The sequence below is a fragment of the Argentina anserina genome, chromosome 5, assembly GCF_933775445.1.
Source record: "Argentina anserina chromosome 5, drPotAnse1.1, whole genome shotgun sequence".
Taxonomy (NCBI): Eukaryota; Viridiplantae; Streptophyta; class Magnoliopsida; order Rosales; family Rosaceae; genus Argentina; species Argentina anserina.
The window spans coordinates 5,072,259-5,097,530 of record NC_065876.1 but is presented as its reverse complement, the minus strand read 5'-3'; the positions used below and the strand labels follow the sequence as shown (position 1 = coordinate 5,097,530).

General features: G+C 38.6%; 5 protein-coding genes across 5 annotated transcripts; 2 read left to right on the top strand and 3 right to left on the bottom strand.

Annotated features, from left to right (window-relative positions):
- The first annotated feature begins 942 nt into the window (after positions 1 to 942).
- On the top strand, positions 943 to 3,570 carry LOC126793517 (cyclin-dependent kinase G-1-like). The gene has a single exon (XM_050520063.1). It carries the CDS (start codon positions 1,356 to 1,358, stop codon positions 3,384 to 3,386), a length of 2,031 nt encoding a protein of 676 aa, XP_050376020.1. The 5' UTR covers positions 943 to 1,355; the 3' UTR covers positions 3,387 to 3,570.
- A 1,003-nt stretch (positions 3,571 to 4,573) lies between these two features.
- LOC126793518 (uncharacterized) lies at positions 4,574 to 6,944 on the bottom strand. The gene is made up of 4 exons (XM_050520064.1): positions 6,250 to 6,944; positions 5,433 to 5,864; positions 5,038 to 5,344; positions 4,574 to 4,925 (listed from the first exon to the last, which is right to left on the bottom strand). The coding sequence occupies exons 1-4, from the start codon at positions 6,679 to 6,681 to the stop codon at positions 4,783 to 4,785; spliced, it is 1,314 nt and encodes a 437-aa protein (XP_050376021.1). The 5' UTR covers positions 6,682 to 6,944; the 3' UTR covers positions 4,574 to 4,782.
- Positions 6,945 to 7,739: 795 nt separating this feature from the next.
- On the bottom strand, positions 7,740 to 13,619 carry LOC126794994 (4-coumarate--CoA ligase-like 9). The gene is given in 10 exon segments (XM_050521801.1): positions 7,740 to 7,865; positions 7,968 to 8,070; positions 8,466 to 8,533; positions 8,636 to 8,781; positions 8,924 to 9,113; positions 12,122 to 12,543; positions 12,546 to 12,638; positions 12,641 to 12,743; positions 13,295 to 13,523; positions 13,525 to 13,619. Coding segments are annotated over 10 exon segments (1,575 nt in total).
- Positions 13,620 to 16,758: 3,139 nt separating this feature from the next.
- On the top strand, positions 16,759 to 20,397 carry LOC126793457 (uncharacterized). The gene is made up of 12 exons (XM_050519990.1): positions 16,759 to 16,945; positions 17,053 to 17,168; positions 17,279 to 17,308; positions 17,406 to 17,542; positions 17,916 to 18,095; positions 18,218 to 18,281; positions 18,366 to 18,473; positions 18,574 to 18,727; positions 18,839 to 18,928; positions 19,195 to 19,250; positions 19,684 to 19,741; positions 19,874 to 20,397. The coding sequence occupies exons 1-12, from the start codon at positions 16,864 to 16,866 to the stop codon at positions 20,230 to 20,232; spliced, it is 1,434 nt and encodes a 477-aa protein (XP_050375947.1). The 5' UTR covers positions 16,759 to 16,863; the 3' UTR covers positions 20,233 to 20,397.
- A 166-nt stretch (positions 20,398 to 20,563) lies between these two features.
- On the bottom strand, positions 20,564 to 23,667 carry LOC126793458 (mitochondrial pyruvate carrier 1). Its single transcript, XM_050519991.1, has 5 exons — positions 23,535 to 23,667; positions 21,418 to 21,519; positions 21,270 to 21,324; positions 21,042 to 21,177; positions 20,564 to 20,843 (listed from the first exon to the last, which is right to left on the bottom strand). The coding sequence occupies exons 2-5, from the start codon at positions 21,508 to 21,510 to the stop codon at positions 20,807 to 20,809; spliced, it is 321 nt and encodes a 106-aa protein (XP_050375948.1). The 5' UTR covers positions 21,511 to 21,519; positions 23,535 to 23,667; the 3' UTR covers positions 20,564 to 20,806.
- Between the last annotated feature and the right edge of the window lie 1,605 nt (positions 23,668 to 25,272).

Here is a 25,272-nt window from a genome sequence, read left to right as displayed (position 1 = left end):
ATGACGTTTTTTAATTCCATTGATGGCTATATTTGTAGTAGTGGTGATAACATATAAGAATTCCAAATGTAATTGTTTGTCCGAAGTTGAAAATCTGCAAGACAATGCATGTTCGTAGCAAATGTAGTGCAGCTAGGTCAGCAACTATATCCTTGAGTTTCATGGAGAGTTACTCCATTGCAGATGTGGACCAGATAGGACCGGACCACCTTTATCAAAACAAAAAACTCCAGTTTCCAGTTTAAAGTTTTCAAGATGAGCTGAATCATCCCTACTTATATGTTAGGATACTTATTTGCAATGACAATGTACTAGTCATTACTTGTATGATGAAATTCTCACCTACATACAAAGACTTTTTGATAATCTGGATGCATATGAAACATATTGCACAAACATTTACACTCAACTAAATTCTTCAACTACATCATTATATATAATCCAAAACAACTCATAGAATAAAAGAATCAACGTAGGGTTTCAACAATGAGAGAAAATCTCAAGGTCTTCCTTGCATTAAAAATCACCAACTTCAAGGGAAACTTCTTGTAGCCAGCAACGAATGTTGAACACATTCAACTAAAAACTTTTAGTGTTGGCTTATTTTACATAATTTTGATTAACCAATACAATGTCATACAAAAATATATGATTTATTTCAATGCTTGAATCCGAAGTTCATAACTATGATACACACACGGCAAGTTAACGTACTTCAGATACCGTTACATGACGTTCATATACACGATGTAATCTTAGCAATTATATGTTGGAACCACGATAATATTTGGAACTATATTAATATTAACTATCCTATCGTGTTGTGTATTTTAAACGCTACGATACGATCTGTATGTATACGCCCCGTAACGCGTAGGCCCCAATTGATATATTTATATCCTTCCGCCGCCCAACCCCTAAAACCATAAGAACCTCCTTCTCTTCTTGACCTCGAAGCAAAGACCAAACCCTGAAGGCGTCCCCATCCGACCTTTACAGCTTCTCACCGGCGATCGATTCCGGTAAGACCTTCCGATACCTGTGAATTTCTCACGGCTCCGAGGTCTAGGGTTTTCTCCGCTTCTCAATCGCTGCAATTTTATTTACTAATTGCTGTTCCGAGATCTGCCTTTGATTTTCTGATTGGATCTATATTGCTTTGTGTTATCTGTATTCTCTGCTGATTGCTCTAGATTTCGAAGAAAAAGAAACCAAAAAAAGAGATTGAATTTTTGATTCTAGGGTTTGATAGTATTGAAATTGGGGGTTGAGAATTGTTGGGGATTTGTTAATTTTGTTTTGTAATTGTTGAGTTTGATATCTTTGAACTAAGAAGAGCTGTGGTTGTTAATCATATGGCGACAGGGAGAGTTGAAGTTTTTAGAAGAAGGGATTCTCCTAAGTACTCTAAAAGAGAATCTGAGTTTTATAGGAATGGCTTCTCTGGTGTTGAGCTGAGCCGTGGCAGCGATGGTGGTGCTAGATGTAGGGATGAGGTTCGCGATTTGAGAAGGTCGGTTGAGAATGGGAGAGCTCCACATTGGGAAGGGGCGGTGGTCGTGCTTCCTGAGAAGAAGAGGAAGTTTACGCCCATTGTATGGGAGGATAAAGAAGAGAAGAAAGCGAGGACATTGACAAGGAGTGGAGTTGTTCCTTGCTCGGCAGAGAAGGTGGCTCATGATGTTGTCTTAAAGAGTCCTGCTTCAGACATTCAATCTCACAGAGGCGGGGTTACTGAGAAGAGGAAGTCTCCGGAAGGTGTGGTTTCATCATTTTCAGAGAAGAGGAAGTCTCCTGTTACAATTGACAGAGAAGAGAAGAAAGTGAGGATAGCGTCAAAGAATAGGGTTGTTAAAGTTGCTCCAGTCACATCTCCTGCATCTCATCAGCCTACTCAAATCAATGGGGTTTCTTCAAAGTCTCCTATTTCAGAGATTCAGTCCCAGGGAGTGGAGGTGTCTGAAGCTGAAGCTTCTGTTGCTGGTCGGTTGGTGGAGTTTTCCCAATCGGAAGGTCCGGCTGATTTGCACACCCCAATATGCAAATCTGAGGCACAGAGTAACCTGCATGATAAAGACCAGACCAGGATCTCAATGTCAAGATGGGCATCTGATACTGATTCTCCAATGCAGGATGGCAGAGGTAACTCTAGTCCAGAAAGTGGCGAAATCCGAAGAGAGGACTCAGTTGGGCCTAGGAGCAGAACCTCTAGCTCTGATGAAGAGAGCAACTCTGTTAGGGAGGAAGAGACCGGAGGAGTTGATGGGGATGCAAGTGGTGGTCACATGTATTCTGACTCAGAGGATGATAGTGGTCTTCCTCAGATTGAAGAGTCTCCGGTGTCGAGAGGAAGAAGTACAAACATGCTTCAGGGATGCAGAAGTGTGGCAGAGTTTGCTAAACTAGATGGGATGCTTGGTGAAGGCACTTATGGTGTTGTCTACAAAGCGAGAGATAAACAAACTGGGGAAATTGTAGCCATTAAGAAGGTGAAGATGGATAAGTCCAATGAAGGTTTCCCTATTACATCATTGAGAGAAATAAACATTCTCTTGGCGTGTAATCACCCTTCCATTGTTGGTGTGAAGGAAGTTGTTCACAATGGTGATGATATTTTTATGGTTATGGAGTGTATGGAGTATGAGCTTAAGCTTCTGACAGAGGCAACGAAGCAACCATTTAGTATAGGAGAAGTTAAGTACTTGGTGAAAAGTTTGTTGGAGGGTGTGAAGTATCTGCATGACAATTGGATTCTCCACAGAGATCTGAAAACCTCAAATATTCTTTTAAACAAGGAGGGTGAACTGAAAATATGCGACTTTGGTTTGTCACGGCAGTACGGGAGTCCCCTGAAGCCATATACTTCCCTAGTGGTCACTTTGTGGTACAGGGCGCCTGAACTTCTATTGGGTCAGAAACAGTATTCTACAGCAATTGATATGTGGTCAGTTGGATGTATAATGGCTGAACTGTTGGCCAAGGAAGCACTATTCCCAGGGAAAAGCGAAGTTGAGCAGCTTGACAAGATATTCAGAACTCTTGGTACACCAAATGAGACGGATTGGCCTGGGGTATCCAATTTACCTGGCTTCAAAGCAATTCAGGTTAGACAGCGGGAGAACCTTTTGCGCAAGAAATTTGCTGGGACATGTTTCACAGGATCCCCAATGCTCTCTGCTTCAGGGTTGGATTTGTTGACTAGGCTTTTAACATATGACCCTGCGCAGCGGATTTCAGTGGATGATGCTCTTGGCCATGACTGGTTCAAAGATTATCCTGAACCCAGACCTTACAAGCCTTCTCCTACTGTGCATGACAGGTACATGATCCTCAGGCAGCGTCAGGAAAAGGAGCATCTGGAAAGGGCGCGTCGGGGAAAGCGGTAATTAGGATTCTCTGTTGAAGTCTGAAGGATTTGCAAGGTGTCAGTGTTTCACTGTCTGCCTATATAAAGGTCTGGAGTAATGTTGAGAAAAACAGAAAAACTCGATTCTATTTCATGTTCAACTGGTGTATACTGTTGCGTAAAATTTGGAGTACATAATTGGATGCATTGATCTTATTACTATATTATCAAGTGTTTTCTTTGGACCGTTCGTTTACTCTTTATTTCTGTTTATACTTTGTCTGCAAGTGATTCTGGGCCTAAAAAGCAGGGGAGGATGCACTTCTGCATTTCAGACTTGGTTTTGCAAATGTAAGTTATTTTATTACCAATGAGGCCATGGCATGTGATTATTTGCTCGAGTTGGTTTGTATGTTCCACATTTATATCAGTTTATACATCATAGTGTTTCATATATGCAATGTAACGGATAAGCTAAATTGGAGATGGGAGCAAGTCTTAAATGGGAGGCAGCTACTTCATAATTAACTGGGATTTTGTTCACCCACTATGAAATTCAACTTCCCCATGTTTTAACTCTCAACTCTTAAGCTGTGTCACTTTCTATAGGTACTCGAGTTCTATGTATAGCTGCATGCTTCAGGGTTGCTGTAAATTGGTTGTAGTTCGCCTTTTGGTTTGATTTCATTTTGATTTCCAGTTTCATCTTCCCTGTGTTATTTTAAACTTTTGACTTCTACCAATTTGTGTCTGGTGTTCATTCTTTAGGAATGATCTTCCTCTGGTGGGGTACGAGTTTTGCTTGCATGCAACCACTTGGCTGGTAAGGCGCCTTTCAAATATATATCATTGATTCATACGTCTCTGGATTTTATTCTATTTATGACGGGATATTACAGGATTTTATGTATCAAATGTGGATACTGTAAGAGGAGTTAGACTTAAAGTGTCTTGGACTCTTGGTCTTATGCGAACTATTGTCGACGCGGTAACTAAGTAGGAAGAATAAAGTAGTAAAAGCCTTGCAACATTTAGTAGTTATTCTAAATGAGACCGATCTATTGCCAAGGCAGAGCATCTTGTCTTCTTGTTTTCAATTTTGACAGTATGTTTCATCTTCATCCACAAGTACATTTTGCTTGTTTAGGCAAAATTGCCATGGATATTGCGTTTTCTTTTGTCATATTACTCATATATGAAGAAATGTGTGAATCCAATTGTCTAATAACTGTGATATTATTCTTGTATGGGAAACCCGTGAGGACAAAAACACTATCCCTGCATTTAAGAATGCAAGTTGAATAGGTTAAGTAATGCGTGTTCTGGCTTGAGACAATTGAAGTTCTCCTACTCCGATAACAACTGAAATTAAGACTTACAATTGTGTTGGCAATGCCCCTCATATACGTTAAAAGTCGCAAAACAGTGTTCATAATTCACGCAGTGGTGAATGTTATGGTCTTTCCAAGCACGAAGAGAACCAGTGAAAGCTCAACAAAGAAGATAGTATTAATCAGCGCCCGATCGATCCTCCATCCATATATAGTAGCCCCGCCGAAGTTGGACTGCATATAGATAACTGAAGCAAGAAATAAACCACTTGTTAGACTCTAAATGACTGCACAACATGTAACCACTCCTTCACTGCAACTTAGTTGAGGTTTTCTAGTAGCAAGTTTAAGCGGATGTACCAAAAGCCTCTCTTTTGTGATACAAGGACATGTATGAAGCTAGTTGTGTATTTGTAGGCATTGGCACATAATCAAGAGACTCGATATCAGTTTCTGAGTAGTTTATGGGCAATGAACCAGCTGGATATGAAGTCTCCAAGTTTTCTGTTTCATTATCAATTCCCGATTGAGAAGGATCGCCGGAGCTGCACGTGACCAGAGCGTGCCATCTGCTAGCTACTGATGCAAGCCCTTGAGCTCTATGTGAAATCTTTGCAGCTGCTTGTAAGCATATGATTACCCCAACAAGCTCAACAATTGAGGAGACCTGTCATTGTTAGAAACCAAGCAATATGAGTATCTAACTGTATTTTTTATGTGATGCATGTGTATGAAGCATATTGTTCTAGACTTACTACAAAGTCTCCTCCATTGATGAGATTGATGATTCTGCTGTTTTCAGTGGTATCCAGAAGAACCACAAACTGGCTAGCTGTGACTAGTAAGAGTTGAAGAAGAAGATAGATTCGGAATCTGTGGCTAATCTTGGATAGATAATGCGTTAAACGAATGTGTTCCTCAATGTATGCAGAAACATCTATATCCATTTCTAACAGCTTCCCATAGTTATCAAAGTGTATGACTTGCAGATTGCACACCAAATTGAACAAACAACTGCCTGATAGGAATATTACGTTTGAATACATCCACGGCACAAGGTAAGCAAACAACACAACAACAGATTTCCACCATGAATCTTGGGGAACATAAAAGACTCGAGTGATTTCACGAGCAGTCTTCAGAAGGTAGCAAGGTAGTAACCAAACTAACAGCAAGCGAAAGAAATCCTGAAGAGTGAAGAAGCACCGATTCAATCTCAGTATGGAAACAACCACAATAGTACATGAATTTTCATATCACATGCATCAGCAGAAATGGTTAATTTGTGCAAGCTTTATACGATCTCAGTGATTCTTTGAGAGCTAAGACTTCACCCATGGTGCATGTTTAAAACGAAAGAGATAAACCAACAGTCAATCCAGTAAATTGTATGTGTGTTAGACTGTTAGTTCTACATTAAATTTTGTTTCAACTATCTAGGCAACTCAGCAGACAAATCTTCCCCTTTCAAGTGAGAATTTGATATTTTTACCTACAACTAACAATACAATAATATATATAGCAACAAAATCTTCAGAGCAATAAGGCAGATGTCGGTATTGGCAGACTTACATGGATCTTTTGTATATACTCATCATGGAACTGAGTCATATGGCCATGATACCTATCCACAAACAAGAATCTTCTTACTCCATACTTGCGGAGGTTGTGAGATATGCAAAGCAAAGAAACTGCAGCCACAAGAGATTGGCAAACCAGAATCTCAAGCTCGAAACTTTTGATCTGATACTTGTCACAACTGGGACAATGAAAGACCACAATAAGTAGCACTGGCAGTGCAACAACCACGAGAAGAAATATGAGCCATGAGAGACTGAAGCTCCAAAAGGAATACTGGCAGAAGCCGAAGAGCCTGAGAAAGGTCTCAAAGCGGGAGAGAGTGAGATCAACAATGGTATCATCATCTGGTTCTGTTTTTGTTTGTGTTTCTGATGTGTCTATCAGTGGGATTATGGTTTCTTGTGATTCTGGGACTGCTGCCATGAGGTGAAGGAAATTGAATAACAAACAGCCTCTGCTTGAGATGATTGTATGAGTGCGGGGGCCCTTTAATAGGGGTTGATCAATGAAGACAATAAGAAAAGAAACCGAATCCCCAAGTGGTTTTGTTCTTTGATTCAGATGTAAGTTTGTATACAATGTTTGAGAATGTTCATATTGCCTTTTGCAACTGCCAGTCACACAGTCAGTGTACTTAATACACAAGGCAAATTCAGAAATGCCTGAGCTTGAAGAGTAACAGTGATGTTGATAGTCCAAGATGCTAAAGCAGATAAAAAATCCATAGATCACTTTCATGGAGATTGAAGCTATTTATTAATTATTGTATTTATATTTTTTATATTTCAGACAAGGTTTATAAAAATAGAAGCTCCAGGAGTCTAGGAGCTTCACCAGCCAAAGTGCCCAACTAAAGATCCTGTTTTTCTTACATTGTTTTGTTTTACTTGCATGGCTTAAAATCTCTCTGATATTTTTTTTCCCCAGAAAATCTAGCCCAAGGGGAATAAGCTTGATGAAGGGGCCAATTGGAAACTGACAATCTAGCTACTTGTAAATGCATCATCCACTGAGACAAAAATTGACAGAAACCTAACAGTCGAATATAGTGAGGAACTGAGGATCAAATAAAGGAGCATGGCCTCATTTCCACAGAATGAGCAACGAAAACTTAATACTTGGGAAGCTTTTTACAAATTTTGTACCTCATTCCTTCCAAGTTCCAATGGTTCAATATAACTTTCATCAGCTGGTTGACTAGCTGGAGTGACTAAACAACTACCAACCTAACGGTCTTGGGAGATTTCGCATCAAGGAAGAAGAAGAAGAAGAAGGGTGTTTTTTTTTAATGAATTTCAATGTCCCATACATAAGTTGTTTGGATTTACAGTTAACCCCCAAACAACGTATAGATATATGCTTACTTGGTGGAACTCAATAGATTCTAACCAACTGATTTACACGCTAAAGAATGAACAAGTTTATCTGCCAAATTGAGTGAAACGCTCAGCGAGCTTTCATCCTAAGTATGAATAACAGAATCATAATTTAGATGACCCACTAGATAGCGCAAGGGTGACTAACTCTCTTCTCAAAATCTTTCCAGCTGGAGATTTCGGAATAGAGTTGATGAATGACACGCGCCGAATCTTTTTGTATGGTGCAACCTGCAAGAAATTAACCAAATTGAGCATGGATGGGCCAGAGAGAATTTTGATGATAATTGAACAGAAAATCAGCAAGAGATGTTTCTGTGTTCGTGAGCATACTTGTTTTGCAACCAGATCCATTACTATAGCCTCAGTGATATTACTTCCTGGTTTTTTAACAAAAAAGGCCATGGGAATCTGCCCTGCGTCTTCATCAGGGTACCTGCATCAGAAGACGATTGGCAGAAATAAGGACAGATGAACAGGAGGAACAACAGATATATATGCAAAATCTTCCATTAACTTTCAGACAGTCGGTTGTTTTGCCATGTTAGTAGCTATGCAGGATTCCCATACACGCATTCTTATCAGTAAATATCTGCTAAATAATTCCCATCTTTGTGTCTTTTTCTTTTTTAAGATTTGATAAGTTCTTGAAGTTGTTCTCTGTGCACTAGGTTCTTGTCTACAGATAAATACTCTCTCTTTTCAGAAACAATATTCCAGAGGTAGCAAGAGATGATTGTAAGCAATGGCTAGTCTAATGCTATAGAGCACGAGAAGAAACAAGCATTTTCCACAAGTAAATAATATTGTCACGTAGTTCAAGATACATACGGAATCACAGCAGCATCAGCAATGTCAGGATGTGAATTAAGTATATGTTCCAACTCAGCTGGGGGTACCTGCGATTTGTTCCAGACGTGCAATATTACTTGAATGGACTAACAAAATGACATTTACAACCATGTTTCTAAAAGAGTTAAGGTGGAGAAACTTTCACTCACCTGATAAGCCTTGTACTTTATCAATTCCTTTAACCTGTCCACAATGTACATGAACCCCATGTTGTCAAAATAACATAGATCACCAGTCTTTAACCACCCGTCTTTATCGAAGGTCTCAGCAGTTGCCTTATCATCTCCTATGTAACCTGCAGAGATCATAATTGTTTTAGAAAGGTCAAACTATTCAGAACTGATATGAATCAGAGTCAGAGATAGTTTTTTTTATAGAATAATTAGATTGTAAAATGCCTAGTCTTTGTGACACTAACAGAAGGCAATGGTTCTTACCTTTCATTATTGTAGGACCTCGCAACAACAGTTCTCCCCTCTGGCCTGGGGGCAAGGCCTCTCCAGTTTCTGGATCAACAATCTTGGCTTCCATATTTTCAGCCAAGCGGCCTACAGAAGCATACTGCTTTGCCTCTTCAGCATCTGCCATCCTCGTAGCTCCTCCTCCAGTTTCAGTCATACCATATCCCTAAACAGCAACAGTATTCAAGCATTGTGACAATTAGAAAGAGTTATCATGTCACAACTGGTCATGCGTAAACTTATCAATTCCAAGCCACCATGTTCTTGATAGGAGCACTTTGTGCGACGTTCTTAACATGTTTTTACCTCAATTTGTACTTTGCTTAGCCCTTATTGTTGTACTATTGAGTCATTGAGTCGTAGTAAGAGTCTTTGGCGGTATTGGATGCATTTTTGTGCTTACATGAGTTAAAAACGCATAATTGGTCTAGAGTCCTAGTTTAACTAGGAATCCTTGTTAGGTTTCGAAACTAATTATCTCTTACTTATGATTTTATTTTCTTATTTTCAGATTGGATTGAATAGATAATTAAAGAAAAAGATATGGAGCCAAGTCATGCAACAATTAAATAGAAAATGATCATTAAAGACATAAAACATGACATGATTTAGGGAATAAAACATGATATGATTTAGGAAGATAAAACATGACATTATTATATGAAGAAAGAGGCAAGTTCAAACCCTCCCTCTTTCCTCTATATATACATGGCTTCGCCTCTCAAATAACATCACTTCTCCTTTGCATTCAAGAGCCAAATCTTTGTCAAAATACTACCTCAAACATCCTTCACAAAAACATCAAGCCTTTCTTCCCCATATATAAATCTCATCTCCACCAAAATCACCATTAAAGACATACCTCTAATGTCCCTACAACGTGTGATTCTCGTAACTCATCTCCATGGCTTCGTCTATTTGTGTTAATCTACAATTCTTTGTCTATGAAGATTGTAAGTTGTTGTTTATGTGGAAATATTGGTTTTGTATTTGTTTTAGAATTTTCAGATTGTATTTGATATGTTTTTGAGACTTTACCGAATTGATGGTTTCCTATAATTAATGAGTTTATATTTATATTGTTGTATTCTAATCATCTTTTTCATACTCTTAGATAATTTTCAGATATGTGCATATGAATTTAGTGTTTGGATGCAGTCCCTAAGATTGTGTTTGAGTGCTAGATTCATCAACCATATTGACACAAATCGAATCATGCCTTAAGTAGGTTCGGTTTGTGTTGATTAAAAGTGGTACAAATTCTGAAAATGTGCATGTGAAACCATGGTGGGTGACGTCACACATGAAACATGTCTTCAACAAAAATTTGGTACTTAAAATGTAATCTTGTTTGATTCTACTCTAAGTGTTATTGAATTCGATTGCATACAAATTTAGATTAGGCCCTAAATCAATCTAAATGTTAATTGAAATATTGCATGATTAGATGATCTCCTAAGGCTCTAATTGTATTGGTGTCTAAAGAATATGTAATTGGTCGACTTAGAATGCATGATAAGTTCGAACTTGTAATTATGTGGTGTAATGGTAAATTTGGTTTAAGTTTGTTAAAGATAAGTCGATCATGTAAATAGTAATTTTGGTTTTATTTAATAGTTAATAATCAATCTCAAACCCCCCATTATTTGTTAACACTAAAAGGTTAGAGTTCCCTTCAATTCTCCAGAAAGAACAATCTCTGCTTATTCTATACTATCGATGATGTTTTACAGGGTTTATTATAGACGTTTTAATTAACGCTCTATCAGTCCCTACCAAAAGTCCAAAACTAGGAAGAAGTCATCAAAAACATATATAAAAGCAGGGAGTCAAGGATTATGTGAGTATGGAAGTCATTGCTAATCTATCGAGATGTTTCACACCACATAAGCCCAGAGTGTATTAATTGGGGATTGTCTCATCACTGGATGCTTATTTTTAGTGTGGTGACTAAGGTTTATCGTCTTACTTCAACTAACCCAACTATCTTAAACAAAACCTCAATGGGTTTTAAGAGCCTATTATCACGAGCTTATTATTTTGCTATGCAACTCGTGCGGCCTTAGCAACTCTTTTATGCTAAGTCAGCCTTAAACTCGCAAACGCCCTGTTAGAACAATTGAAAGGCAAGAGAATATTTCGAAAGAGAACTTATATTGAACAAGAGAACTTACAAGTTTACTTGATAGCTTGCTTGCTAGATTGCTTGATGGATGAAATGAGAGGGGTGCCTTGCTATTTATAGGGCTCCTCATCCTACTTTACAAGTTCTAGATATTTCTAGGACTATGTACATTGTAGAGAATTCTAGAGAACTCTACTTAACTCTACACAAGTCTAAGATGATCCTTGAGTGTTCTAGAGAACTCTAGAGTGGTCTAGTTCCACTAGCCTCTCCAAGGTTCTAGAGAAATCCGGAAATGTCTCAAGGCTTCTTGAGACTTCCACCATCTTCTAGGATCTTCTATGACCTTCCAAGGAGTTTTGCCATATTCCGGATCCGTCTAGAATGCTCAAGGTAAAATTTGGCTTAACTTTGGCGGGATGTGACACTATTCTTTCTTTTGTTATGACTTATGAGCTATGATATTAAGAATATCTACTCTACGTACATGCTTATACCACTAAAGAAGCCCACATGATGTTAACTGGTTACTGACTCTACTGGATTTGAAAATGAACTTCAGCTGATCAGAAGCCAGTCTCCAATTAACATGTTTCCATACCACAAAAGTAGCAGCCCACAATCTCCAAAAAGGAATCAAATGCCAAATGTCATTCTAAAACAATGAAAGTCTTCCATGTCTAACCTCAGCTAATAATCTAATACTCATAGAAAAGTCTTGTAAGTCATTCTACAATAACAACTCTAGTGCTATCAGTGTATTATTGAAATGTAGCATTAGCCTATCTTAATTGATTCATTACTCAAATGCTTCATATAAAATTGAAAAGTCTAAAGCTTTAGCTACTCAAGCAGCCAAAATGCAAGCAATACAGAAAGTCTATCCTTTTTAAGAAAGTAAATAGCTACAAAGTAGAAAATATTTAGCTTGAATTACTATATTATTCATTAAACACAAAGATTGGTTGACTGAAAACAATAAAAACAATTCTGTAACTTTAACTAAAATCGTGATCATACAAAATTTGGTAACTTTTTATTTTCCTAACCTGCACAATTTCCACATTGGGAAACCGCTGAATGAATCTCTCGGTCGTTTCTTTCACCAACGGCGTGCCGCCGCAGCCGAGAAGCTTCTGCGAGCTGAGGTCATACTTCTTCGCCAGCTCCGACTTGGCCAGCGCCACAATCAGCGGCAGCGACACCGGCATGTACGTCACTTTAAACCTCGCCACCGCCTTGAGCATCCCTTCGAAATCAAACCTCTCCATAAGAACCAAAGTCTCGCCCAATGCCACCGCCCGGACCAGCATGACGAACCCGAACACGTGGAACATCGGCAGCGTGAACAGCGACACCGCCGCCGCCTCAGCAGGGTCAGGATTTATCGCCAGCGCGTGCATCCCGGTGATCATGGCGATGAGGTTTCGGTAAGTCAGCACCACGCCTTTGACTCGGGCCGGGTCGTGGGCTCGAGCATGGAGAGAAACTCCAGGGAGTCGATGAGGATAGTTCTGAGGCCCTTGGGGAGTTTGTGGGCAGTTGCTGACGTGGCGAAGGCGAAGGCGGCAGGGTGAGGTGGACCTGGAAATGGACCTCGTGGGGCGACTCGATGGGGTTGGCAGGGGAGACAATGATGTTAAACAACGACAAACGTGACCCGTGGACCAACTGTATTGATATTGTCCCAACTTAACCACCTCGCAGGTGTTGGGTTTTAATCACAAAAGGCTTCGGTACAATTGGTTATTATTCACCCACTTATAATCTCTATTTTATTTGTCACTTCTTAGATGTGGGATCTCTCCTCTCCAACACGCCCCCTCACGTGCAACCTAATTTTTTAGATCTGCATGTGACAGATTAACATCACACACACATGGACGAAATAAACCAAGGTACAGTAATCAACGACACTTGGTGACCGTCCAATGGCATGATAATGACCCCTATCATGGGCTCATGACAAAGTGGCACTCAAATCGAGCCCACGACAGATTGGAGGCGCAACTAGAGATGGACCCGCTCTGATACCATATTAGACAGCGACAAGCGTGACCCGTTGACCAACTGTACCGATATTGTCCCAACTTAACCACCTCACATGTGTTGGGTTTTAATCACAAAAGGTCTCGGTATAATTGGTTATTATCCACCCACTTATAATCTCAATTTTATTTGTCACTTCTTAGATGTTAGATCTCTCCTCTCCAACAAATGACGCCGAGGGCGAGGTGAGAGGAGTAGAGGACGGGGACGTGGAGGGAGGCAGGGGAGAGGATATAGGCGACTTGGGACTTGGAGATGAGGGGGGAGAGGGAGAGAGTGAGGGAGTGGAATTGGGAGTAGGACATGTGGAGGGAGGAGGCAGCGTCGATGAGGACGGATGTGGTAGGGGAGGCGAAGGAGGAGTGGAGGAGGGAGAAGGTGTAGTGGGAGAGGGAGAGGGGGCGGGAGAGGGACCGGGGGGCGCAGAGAGTGGAAGGTTTTGGTTTCCGGGGAAAAGCCGGAGTTGGGGTTGATCGGAAGGGTGGAAATGTCGGCCATAGTTGAGTCGAATTGTGGAAGAACAACTAGGAAGGTTTGAGCTTAATGGAGATAGAGGAGGGAGTAGTAGAAGTACGCAGTCATAATAAGACAAAAGGACAAATGGAGACGTGTGGGAAGAAAAGACGGGGGAGATTGAATAGTCAATAATAGAGTGAGGGCGACTGTTGTTGCGTTCTGGTGGAGGCTCTATGGATCGGGGTGATCGGTGATGGGGATTTATATTATATATATACTAGGTTTTGTATCATTGAAATATATATATTCAGTCTCTATCCAGAGTAAAGTTTCACTCTGAAATTACAGAGTGCAGTTCCAATTTTGGCACACTTTTCAGTCAAATTTTTTCACCATAAGCAATTCAATATTGAGGTATGCTATTCAAGATCATCTCTACAAAGTTTCATCAAATTGGACAATAGTTTGGGCTTTCAAAATTGAGATTTACATGAACGGTTCACGTTGAACAGTTTTAATTCATTCATTGATTTAATCTAATTTCAATACCTTAACGATGTCCGAATTAGATGAAATTTTGTAGAGATTATTTTGAATAGCATACCTCAATACTGAATTACTTATAGTGAAAAAATTTAACCAAAAAGTGTGTCAAAATTGAAATTTTACTATGTAATTTCAGAATGAAGCTTCACTCTGGAGAAGTGTCGCATTATTACGTATTTGTTGCATGCGAAAATGGCTTACAATCATGCAAAACACAAGAGTATGTTATTGCGAGTGTATCAATTTCGTGAAAATGTGCGTGACATGAGAGCATGCATCATGCATGTGTTTGATCTGATTCGGGTTCTTAAAGCTTCAGTTCCAGGGTTGAATTCCATTGTGATGAAGAACGATAATCCATGTGTATGTTTGATAGTTCGAGTATAAACATCTAGGATCAAAGATGGTTTTGCTCGAACAGCACTATGAAGCAATAGCTGTTGCATTGAGATTTTGGAGGAAACCTAAATGTGGCATTTAGTTTTGGTCACAAAGATGACATACAAAGCATTTAGAGACACACAATTATTAAATGGGAGAGTAAAGTGATCCAACGAGTAAAGTCTCAACAGAAACAAGTTTTAGTTTCATACAGCGCACTCCATATTGCTTTAAAAATCATGAGAACCAAGCAGTTCCTTTGACTTGTGAGGAAGAAATGCATACGTGTTGATTGAAATGGCCAACAACACCCTCTAATTTGGGGTACATCTGTTGTATAGTATACAACAAGATCTGAATGTGGATAAAGAGGGAAAATTATGATGTACGTGGGGTGGTGGTGTGATTGTGTGATGGATGCAGCTGCAGCGCATCCTAAAATTTTGCTTTGATTTGAGGCACTAGGCCATTATCATCTTTTGTTGTAATAAGTGCATGAGTGAAAATAATTGGAACCAGCAGCAATCTTTTCTTCTGTTATAATCTTATTATAGCTTGGAACTTCTTCTAGCCGCTAGATAATAGCTTATTTATTGCTTTTTGATTGATAAGGATACTTGAATTCCAATGATGGAGATTATTCATGTTTCTTGCTGATGTCTAACTTCTATGATAGTGAGACAGTCAATTTTCATGAGCCTTGAAACCTCAAATATTTTTGTTTGCTATTGTACGGTCATGTTGTATAACGATCATTTGAGGACATCATTTCGCTTTCAAATTTTTTTTTGATATTTTTGTAGATGACAGTAACTTGCACTCGTCGGGACATGTGTGGTATGAATCTTATGATCAATCTAGTATTTATACAGAAAGTTTAATGTGAACTTTTTTCAGAAAACGATTTTCTATATAAAATTTGCAACGAACTTTCTTCAGAGAACAGTTTCTTACGAAAAGTTTTCTCTTCGAAAAACGATTTTCTATGAAAATTCATAGCGAACTTTCTTCATAAAATGGTTTTCAACATAAAGTTCCTTGTGAACTTTCTTCAAAAAATGTTTTTATGTGGGAAGTTCTATGTGAATTTTGTTCAAAAAACTCATTTATGTAGAAACAAGAAAGTTCGATGTGAACTTTTTTCGAAAACCTATTTGTGTGGAAAATTCGATTTGCACTTCCTCACAAAATAAACCTTGCCCTCGGGTTTACTCTTTTGTTCTATTTTTCTAAATAATAAACTAGATTATATTGACGTGGCATAACTACTTACGACCCCGGTGATATTGGTAAAGTTGCTTACTTAGATCAATTCAAAATCATTGCCATAAAATTTTCCCCAAAAGCGCAATATTTTGGCACCAAATTCTTCTTTTGCTCATTGTTGCTCTCTCCTAAGCTGACAAGCCCAAGAGGAGGAGAATGAAGTTGAAGCCAATATCGAACCTACGCCCCATTGCGGTTGCAGCTAACAGGCACATAGACACATAACAAGTTTCGTGGTTACTCCATATTCAAACTTAATAATGGAATTATTACAAACATTTTTAATTGTCCCATCTGGCCTGGGCATGGGATGGGATGGGATGGTACTAATCACGCGGCCAGTCCCACTGTTTAAACTCTAGACGGGGACGGACGAGACATGTGTTTTTTAAATTTATCCCACCTAGATTTATCTCGGTGGGGATCAGGACGGGACGACCCAATCTCTCAATCTCTCAATCTCTCAATCTCAGGAATTTAAATAAAAAACCTATATTTTTAATGTTTTCATTAATAAAATTATGAATTCAACAATGAAATTTTAACAAACGAAATGCATATAATGTTCTAAAGTATTATAAATTACCATTACCAAAGTTATTAAGAATATGAACTAGTTTCATTTTGACACAACTAATAATAATTTTTAAGTTTTTATTAAAAGTAGAACGAAATATGATTAAACAAGACTTGAACTATTTGTCCTGCGTCTCATCCTACCATAATCATACGAGACGGGATTGAAAGATTAACGTTTCTAAATTTCAAACCTATCAAATCCCGATAAATTTTGGAATCGGATCGGGGAATTTATGCCCACCTGGCCCAAACCCCCAGTTTGCCATATGGTACGAAACTGTGCACAAATAAAGGTTGGTCGAGTAAGAGTGTAAGACTGGCCCAAATAATCCCAGTAAGATTACAAGCATAGCCGCATAGGGCAGATATAGAATTACAAGAAAAACAAGGGGCGACAATTACGTTGTCTTAGAGCTCATAAAGTACACTAGGGTTTAAGGCTTCTCTGCTTCTTCATATCTGGGTTTTTGGCTTCCTTCTCCACCGCGTGTAAACCAACAACAGAGTCGTCACCATGCCTCGCACCACCACACTGGAGTGCCCAGGCTGCCCTCCTCTTCGGGCCTTGACATTCGACGAGCTTGGTCTCATCAAGGGTAGTATCTCAACCCTTACCCAGCTTCTCAATCAATCCTCAAATTCAATCACCTCCTAGTTCTTGTTATTCAAAATCTAAAAGACGATTTCTTTGTGGGTTTGATAGTTACTGAAGCTCGGAGTAAGCAAGGAGGGGTTCCCAAGATGGTTGAGAGATGGGGTGACCCGGATGCCTCGAAATGCGTGCTCGCCGCTTCCATGGACGACCGGAAGTTCGCCCCGGTACGTGTTTGGTTTCTGTGTGATTTGATTTTCCTTATTGGGCGCCACCCGTTTGTGTTTTAACTCGAATTTGGAATGTGTGACACTTCTTATGCTATGTGTTGTTGCAGTTACTAGCTGTTGCGAGAAAGAATGGCACAGTGAGTAGTTCTTTTTGGATTTTGGAGAAGCAAGTTTGCGTTTTAAGGAATCAATGCCAGCTCGATAATTGTTGTGTGTGTTGTATGTGTGTTACAGGTTGAGGTTCTTAATCCTCTCAATGGTGATCTCCATTTTTCAGTCTCCAAGACTGGGGAAAGTGGTGCACAGGATGAAGAGGATGCTGTCTCTGGGTTGCATTTATTTGCAAAGCAAAATTTGGAACTAGCTTCTAGGTAATATGACTCAAGTGCTCTCGTTTACTTCTTTTTATTGATACATGACACAGTCATACGATCACTATATTCAGCTTAGTTACATAGTTTATCTTCTACATAGTGTGATAAAAGTTGGACCTGATCATCACACCTTATATTGGTTAAGGGTGTGGTTGGAGAGATTGAAGATTAGGCTTGCTGTATATGAATGTTTATCTCTACTGTTCTCCTGTAAATGTGCAGTGTGCCTACCCAAGTTCTATAGAATCTACTATCTGTTGCCAACTGGAATTTAAACCAACCATGATGTAGTAATATGTCAAAATTAATTTCTTTGAGAAATTCTCACAGTGAGTACAGTTACTAAACTTTTCCCCTTTTGTCTTACTAGGTCTTGCACTTTGCTCACATGTACAACAAAAGGGAATGCAAGCATAAGATCTTATGAAGTGACTAAATCAGCTGGGGATGTCACCTCCATCGGATCGTCTAGAACATGGAATGTATGTGCTGGTGGTGATATCTCATGCTCTAAAGTTGATGGAAGTGAAAGCTATTCTCTGTTTGGAGGGTAAGTCTCATGGTATTTAACTTACTATTGAAGCTTTGAAATCTATTTCAGCTTGATGAAACATTCATATTGTCTCTAGCCTATTGTCTGAGGACTGATGAAATTTTTGTATCCAAATTCAGGAAGCGTGTTGAGATGAATGTATGGGATCTTGAAAATTGTGCCAAGATTTGGACAGCAAAATCTGTGAGGACTTATTTATTTCCCCATTACTTTCATGCAATTTATGTATTTTTAGCGGTCATTATAACAGATTTTTACTCTTTGAAGCCTCCTAAAAACAGCCTTGGTATATTTACCCCAACTTGGTTCACATCTGCCACATATTTGAGTAAAGATGATCATCGCAAATTTGTTGCGGGCACCAATAGCCATGAGGTATGACAAATTGTTCACAAACAGATGATCATTTCCAGTAGCTTACTGTTGGAGGATTCTGTACGCACCCTTTGTTGATATGTTTGGTCTGATTCTGCAGGTTCGTCTCTATGACATTTCTGCTCAGCGGAGACCTGTCATATCAGTTAATTTCCGGGAGACCCCTATCAAAGCTATTGCAGAAGATTCAGATGGCCATACCATCTATGTAGGGAATGGCTCTGGTGATCTGGCTTCTATAGATATTCGTACAGGTAAATGGCGGAAAATTGTTAAGCATTGAAGTTTCTAATATTCTGGACTTGATCATTTCATACGGGTTGTATTTCTTTTTTGCTTTATGTTAATGCATCACTGTCGTACAGGGAAATTGCTAGGATGCTTTTTGGGAAAATGCTCTGGTAGTATAAGATCCATAGCCAGGCACCCAGAATTTCCAGTCATAGCTTCATGTGGTGAGTGTAGTGTCTATTTTAGATCTAGTCCTTTTAGCCTCCATTGTTGGCTGATCATGCATTATCTATGTGTGTTCACCGCGTGTGCAATCCTTTGCAACAACACAGTAGAAATGTTATCCGTTCTCAAAGACATCCTGCTGGATCTCGCATTTGGCGACTACTAGAAATGGCGATAAAAAAATTACTACTGCAGTTTATCCTTTTTCTTCTCAGAAACAAAGTTATAACGTATTTCACTGATCTTAGATGCTTTGTTTTTGTAGGATTGGATAGTTATCTACGAGTTTGGAATGTAAAGACGCGGGAACTACTCTCTGCGGTAAGTGTTTGACTTTTTTGTTTTTCTGTGAATATTCCTGGGGGACAGTAAATGTCGTTGCTATCTGTTAAGTTGTCTTTTAATCTTCACAATGTCTGTTTCTGTTAAACTTATATTTCCTAATTCTTATAATGGAGTCTTTTCTGGGGAACTTGTAATTGTGGGTGTGAGGTTTTCATTAGTAGACTTCTGTTTGTATATGTTGTCATTAGACTACCACTTTCTATGGTAAAGGAAAAACTTGTATAATAAGTAACTGAAAAATGTTTGATCAATTCAAGTATAAGAAAAGTTTTAGACATGAGCTGGCTATTTGGCCACCCTTCGGACTTTATATATCTCAAGTAGCAACTGATCTTGAAACGTTGCGTACTATGTGTACTATTTCACTTTGGAATTGCTTTAGGTTAATTGTTTGCTTTCAATTGTGCAGGTTTTCCTGAAGCAGCATCTTACAAAAGTTCTTTTTGATTCGAACTTTGCTGATGAAGGTTGGTTTGTTACTTTCCTTGTTCTACCCCCCCCCCCCCCAACAAGTAATTCTTTAGGTAGGTTAGGCCTACTAGTTAAAAAATCATCTACAGTTTTCCCTAAACATGGCAAAATTTCTTTTTATTCTGTAGAATCCGCCGTTCCTGCAGAAGATCGATTGCATGAGGAAGAGCATATTACACCTGGGACTCCGTATCAAGGGGATGGTGATACATTACCTGTGAAAAAGAAAAAATCAAAAGGAAAGAAAGGGAGCAAAAAGGAAGCAATAACAGATGGTGGAAACGAGGAAGCTGGGACTCCTTATGAAGAGGATGTTGAAATGTCAACTGTGAACAAGAAAAAGTCTAAAGAAAAGAAAAGGAGCAAGAAGGAAGCAGAAGTAGAGACTGGAAACGAGGAAGCTTCTGAAGAGAATGGAGGGAAGAAGTTAACATCCAAGAAAAGTACCAAAAGATTAAAACGAGTGAATCCTGATGACAAATTATAATCGAGATGACATCTATACTCGTTTCAATTACAAACAAGGATGAAGAGGGCATGTGTTAGCAATATTGTACATCGCCTTGTTATTTTTATCAGATTGGTGTTGAACCTGCTACCGCAGCTGAAATTTGAACGAGATTGCAATATTAGTTCTCTTTGGGGTCGTCAAGTTGATTAATCTTTATCAGTCACTCCTATGGTGGGTGGGTGTTCTCCTCATTGGCTTTGGTCAGCTCTAGCTAACCAGCCATGTTAGCCAAGTTCCTTGCTAGCGGTGGAAAACTTGCTATATTTCATTAGAACGGTAGATCCTCTATTTATTGTGAAGTTCAAGCTGACGAAGCAATTTATCGCGTGTTATTGATTCCTCAAATCCACGACTTCAACAAATATTTCTGAAAGTAAATTGGAGCATAATATGATCAGAACAGATTATAGAACAAGTTTCATCTGCTCAGTAGATTTATCTATAAGGCAAATAGCAGCGCACGTAAGGCTTCACATGATCAACACTAGCTACATCAAATAACACAAAGAGAACAAAGATAAGCCAATGGGACGACAGAAGCAACAGCAAGTTATTGGGCGGCAGCTTCCTCCTTCTTGGATAAGTATCTATAGCAGAAGGAAGCAAATAGAATAAATTAGCAAAATGGTGTAATATTTAGGGATTTGGAAAATGTTTACACTCACCGATTCAATGTTTTTTTGGTAGTGTTACGCCTTATGTCTTATATTTTTAGTCAGTGCACTATTCATTAATTGTGACATTTCAAAGAGAATAGATTTCCTGGACTAAGCGCAGTTACTTACCCCTGACCCTTCGCCCAACGAGAGAGTTGATAGAGTTGGACAGTCTCATTCGAGACATGGCAAGCCAGAAGTAAGTAGTTCCGAGGCTGTACCATCCACGCAAACCTCATAAACAATGCTGAATAAACGCACATTGCTGCAGAGCCAAATTTCAATGGAAGATTATAATCTTTCTATAAAATAAGCTGTGAAGACAATTTATATCATTCAAGATTAATTATTATCAACCTGCTGTCATGTTTCCAGAAATCTTTTCGGGGGGTTTATTCATATCAGCCAGTCCCTGTTATAATAAAAACTTGTAGTAAAACAGCATGAAAACCACTATATATTCTAATTTATTCTCATATACTGGGATCAAGGTAGTGAAGCATACAGCGGCAACAAACCCCCAATTTGCAACAGGTCCCCAAAAGTGGGTGGTTTTCGGACCAACTGGACTATTCAAGAATGCTCTGAACGAAGCCATATGTAACCACTGCTATACCATCGAAAAAGAAGAAGAAAAATGTAAGACAACACAGCATTGTAATGCTCCATGCTTCCATATAATTCATCAATACAAAAAAACATGCATCCTCTTAGAAGTGGAATCAGCCAACACCCAAACCGACCTCTCAGAAACCTCTAGTGGGCAACAAAAAACTATTCATCGAAAATCCATTTCCTACAACTCAATGCTCTTATCCACTTCCTGTTCTCAGTAGTCATAAAGTAATCATTTTGATAGATCAACCTTGCCCCTAAAAGGTCAATCAAACCAGGCCTTCTCTACAAAATCCCAAACTATCCACAATCACTAACATTACCATGATAGGTGAAATTCTGAAGAACAAAAAGCTCTGCCTTAATTTTTGATAATGAAAATGCTGCCTTAATTTGTATACTATGAACTTATACACTAGATAGCAACTAATTGTACTAGTACAATTTATACTCATTCACAACAAGACTTGATAATCAATCACTTTATATAGAGTTTTTTTCACCAACAGTCCCTCAACTCTGGTGTACCTACCAATGTGATACCTCAACTCTTAATCGTACCAATGTGATACCCAGACTCTAGTATTGCTATCATTGAAGTACTTCCGTTAGTTTTTTTTAACTTTTCCGTTATCTTGGTGACGTGGCAGTTACGTGAGGCCCACAAAGAGGGTTAAAAGACAAAATTAACCTCATCTGAGAGGAGCAATGTTTTTCCCGCCCTTTACCTTGAGAAAGACACCCAACAATTCCAATTTTGGCGCCAATTTTCCCTCCCTACTCCTTAATTTGTGTCTCTTATCTAAACTAAAGAACTACCGCCAACCAGTCGACCACAATCTGATAAAACCTAGATCAATCTCATTTTCTATTTTTACCCTAGCACTTGTTAAACTAACAGAATAAATATAAAAATTTATATGGAACATCTCATTTCCACAATCTCATAAGAATATAAAAACACATAACTTAACGAAATTCAAATACATGTTTAAGTACCATTAGTTGCCACATTTTATGTTGATCTGCCATGATTTTTGCTTGTAAGAACTTTTAAGTACCATTAGTACAATGCTTTATCTGCTGGTATTATTCCCTCTGGCTTAACGAAATTCAACTACATGTACCATTAGTTCTTACAAGTAAAAATCATGGCAGATCAACATAAAATGTGGCAACTAATGGTACTTAAACATGTATTTGAATTTCGTTAAGTTATGTGTTTTTATATTCTTATGAGATTGTGGAAATGAGATGTTCCATATAAATTTTTATATTTATTCTGTTAGTTTAACAAGTGCTAGGGTAAAAATAGAAAATGAGATTGATCTAGGTTTTATCAGATTGTGGTCGACTGGTTGGCGGTAGTTCTTTAGTTTAGATAAGAGACACAAATTAAGGAGTAGGGAGGGAAAATTGGCGCCAAAATTGGAATTGTTGGGTGTCTTTCTCAAGGTAAAGGGCGGGAAAAACATTGCTCCTCTCAGATGAGGTTAATTTTGTCTTTTAACCCTCTTTGTGGGCCTCACGTAACTGCCACGTCACCAAGATAACGGAAAAGTTAAAAAAAACTAACGGAAGTACTTCAATGATAGCAATACTAGAGTCTGGGTATCACATTGGTACGATTAAGAGTTGAGGTATCACATTGGTAGGTACACCAGGGACTGTTGGTGAAAAAAACTCCTTTATATATGACACAAACGATAAATAAACCAATTCGGACCAAACAAACAAAAAAACCCAAAAGACCAATCAAATTGCTAAGCAAAAAATGTTCAGTGTGCATTTCAGAATCAGATTGTAGTGATATGGTGGCTGTTAAAAATTTAGGGTTTTGATAAAAATTCAAACTTGAGCTAATAACAATTAGACCGGAGCACAAAAGCAATTTCCGATAACCAATCCGACCAAAGACCTTTATCAAAATCTTAACCTAATCTCAGAACTCCCACAATTACCATGATGATAATTATGTGAGTTAGAATTACAGAAATGAAAAATTACCTAATCGGAGGGATACTGGGATAGCCGAACCAATTGGGGAACGATCGGCGATTGCTAACAGAGTTGGGTTTGGGGTTCTACCAGCTCGCAGTAGAGGGAAGACGGCGACTCTACTTATAAAAGCAGCTCATTACCCAATAGCGTACTTACATGTGTCAGTGGGAGACTGCCGTATATCCAGTAGTGTTGGAGAGTCTAGTTTCTAAACATAGGGCTGCACGCATGCGAGCAGCCAAATTGCTTGTACTTTAAATTTATATAGTCAGCCCCTAAATTTTGAATTTTTTTTACCATTGTTAAGATTCTTATCCAAAACATATTAAAACTCGTATGATTCTCAAACCAATGAAGAAGAAGAGGTCATACCTACGAAGTTGAATGTGAACTTCCACAGGACACATATAATCGGATCTCCCAATTAAAAAATACATGAAATATGACGTAATTGAATTTGAAAAAAAAAACATAGCATCATCAGAAAACGTGAAAGTCCAATAAATTTTAAGAAATGATAAAAATGTAGAAATGAAGAAGAAATGAATTAGTCTACCCTAGTTGCATTATCCAAGGCTATATATATAAGCTTATTTGGCCTCAAGATAATGATTATGCTGTTATATCGAACTAATTAGATAAACCAATTTCAATTGTTCACTGTATAAGCTAATCGATCAGATTTTACACGAGACAAGCTAAACTTAGATTTCAATATAATCGACTAATAAAACATGTGAATCTCTCGTACATATTCATATATATTAGACACCCTGCTAGTTCTTTAAAGTGTAAACTGTTGATGAAAACAATAAATTCAAATCGGGTGCCTAAATGACCTAATTAATTTGCATGAACTAATTAATTTGCCGGATCGGTTGCTCGACAAATTTCAGTTGATAAGCTTTCATTACTACTGGTCTTAAAAGTTCTAATCAATATTAGAAGCCCGTTTGTACAAACTACAGGAATACTTAACTAGCTAGCTAGGTCGATCAGGCAGTCCATTCCTTTTCAGAATTTCTGTGCATTTTCCTTCAATCTCTTTGACAATACATAATTGTTATTTCTACCAGAAGATCGACTTGCTAATTGGGCTCCAACCTTGACATCTGACACTAAGGTGACGAGTGGAGGAGCTACGTACCTCATGTTAAACAGCGACAAGCGTGGCCCGTGGACTAACTGTACCGATACTGTCCTAACTTAACCAACTTAGATGTGGGATCTCTCCTCTCCAACAGATCAACAACACACAATGCTCAATATATAACATAAAACCCTCTGAAGAATACGTAATGGCATGGGAAAAAAGCCCTATCCCGATCGTTATATATGTTCTATGCATGAACAACTGGCTGGCTTTAATTTGAGCAGTGCTGATTTAAAGACATGAGGCGAGTTCTAAAACTAATGCCCTCTTAAAATGGTGTATGTTTGTACGGTGGAAGAGGGAGAGCGGAATTTCCGCTTTCAACCTATGGAGAGCATATATATATGCGGATATATATAGACTTCTCAATTAGCTCATATTTGATTAATTTTTATCTTATTCTAGAATAATAGCTACTAATTTCAAGTCGATTATGAGCTCAGTACGTTGTGGCCCCTAGCAATTCATTTTTAACTAATGTCATCAATTTGCCGCTTACATGAATTCCAAAATTTGTGCTTTCTTGTCATTGTTTATAAATCCAGATCCGTTGATGGTTGATTACTTTGTCATAAGCATATATGCACTGCC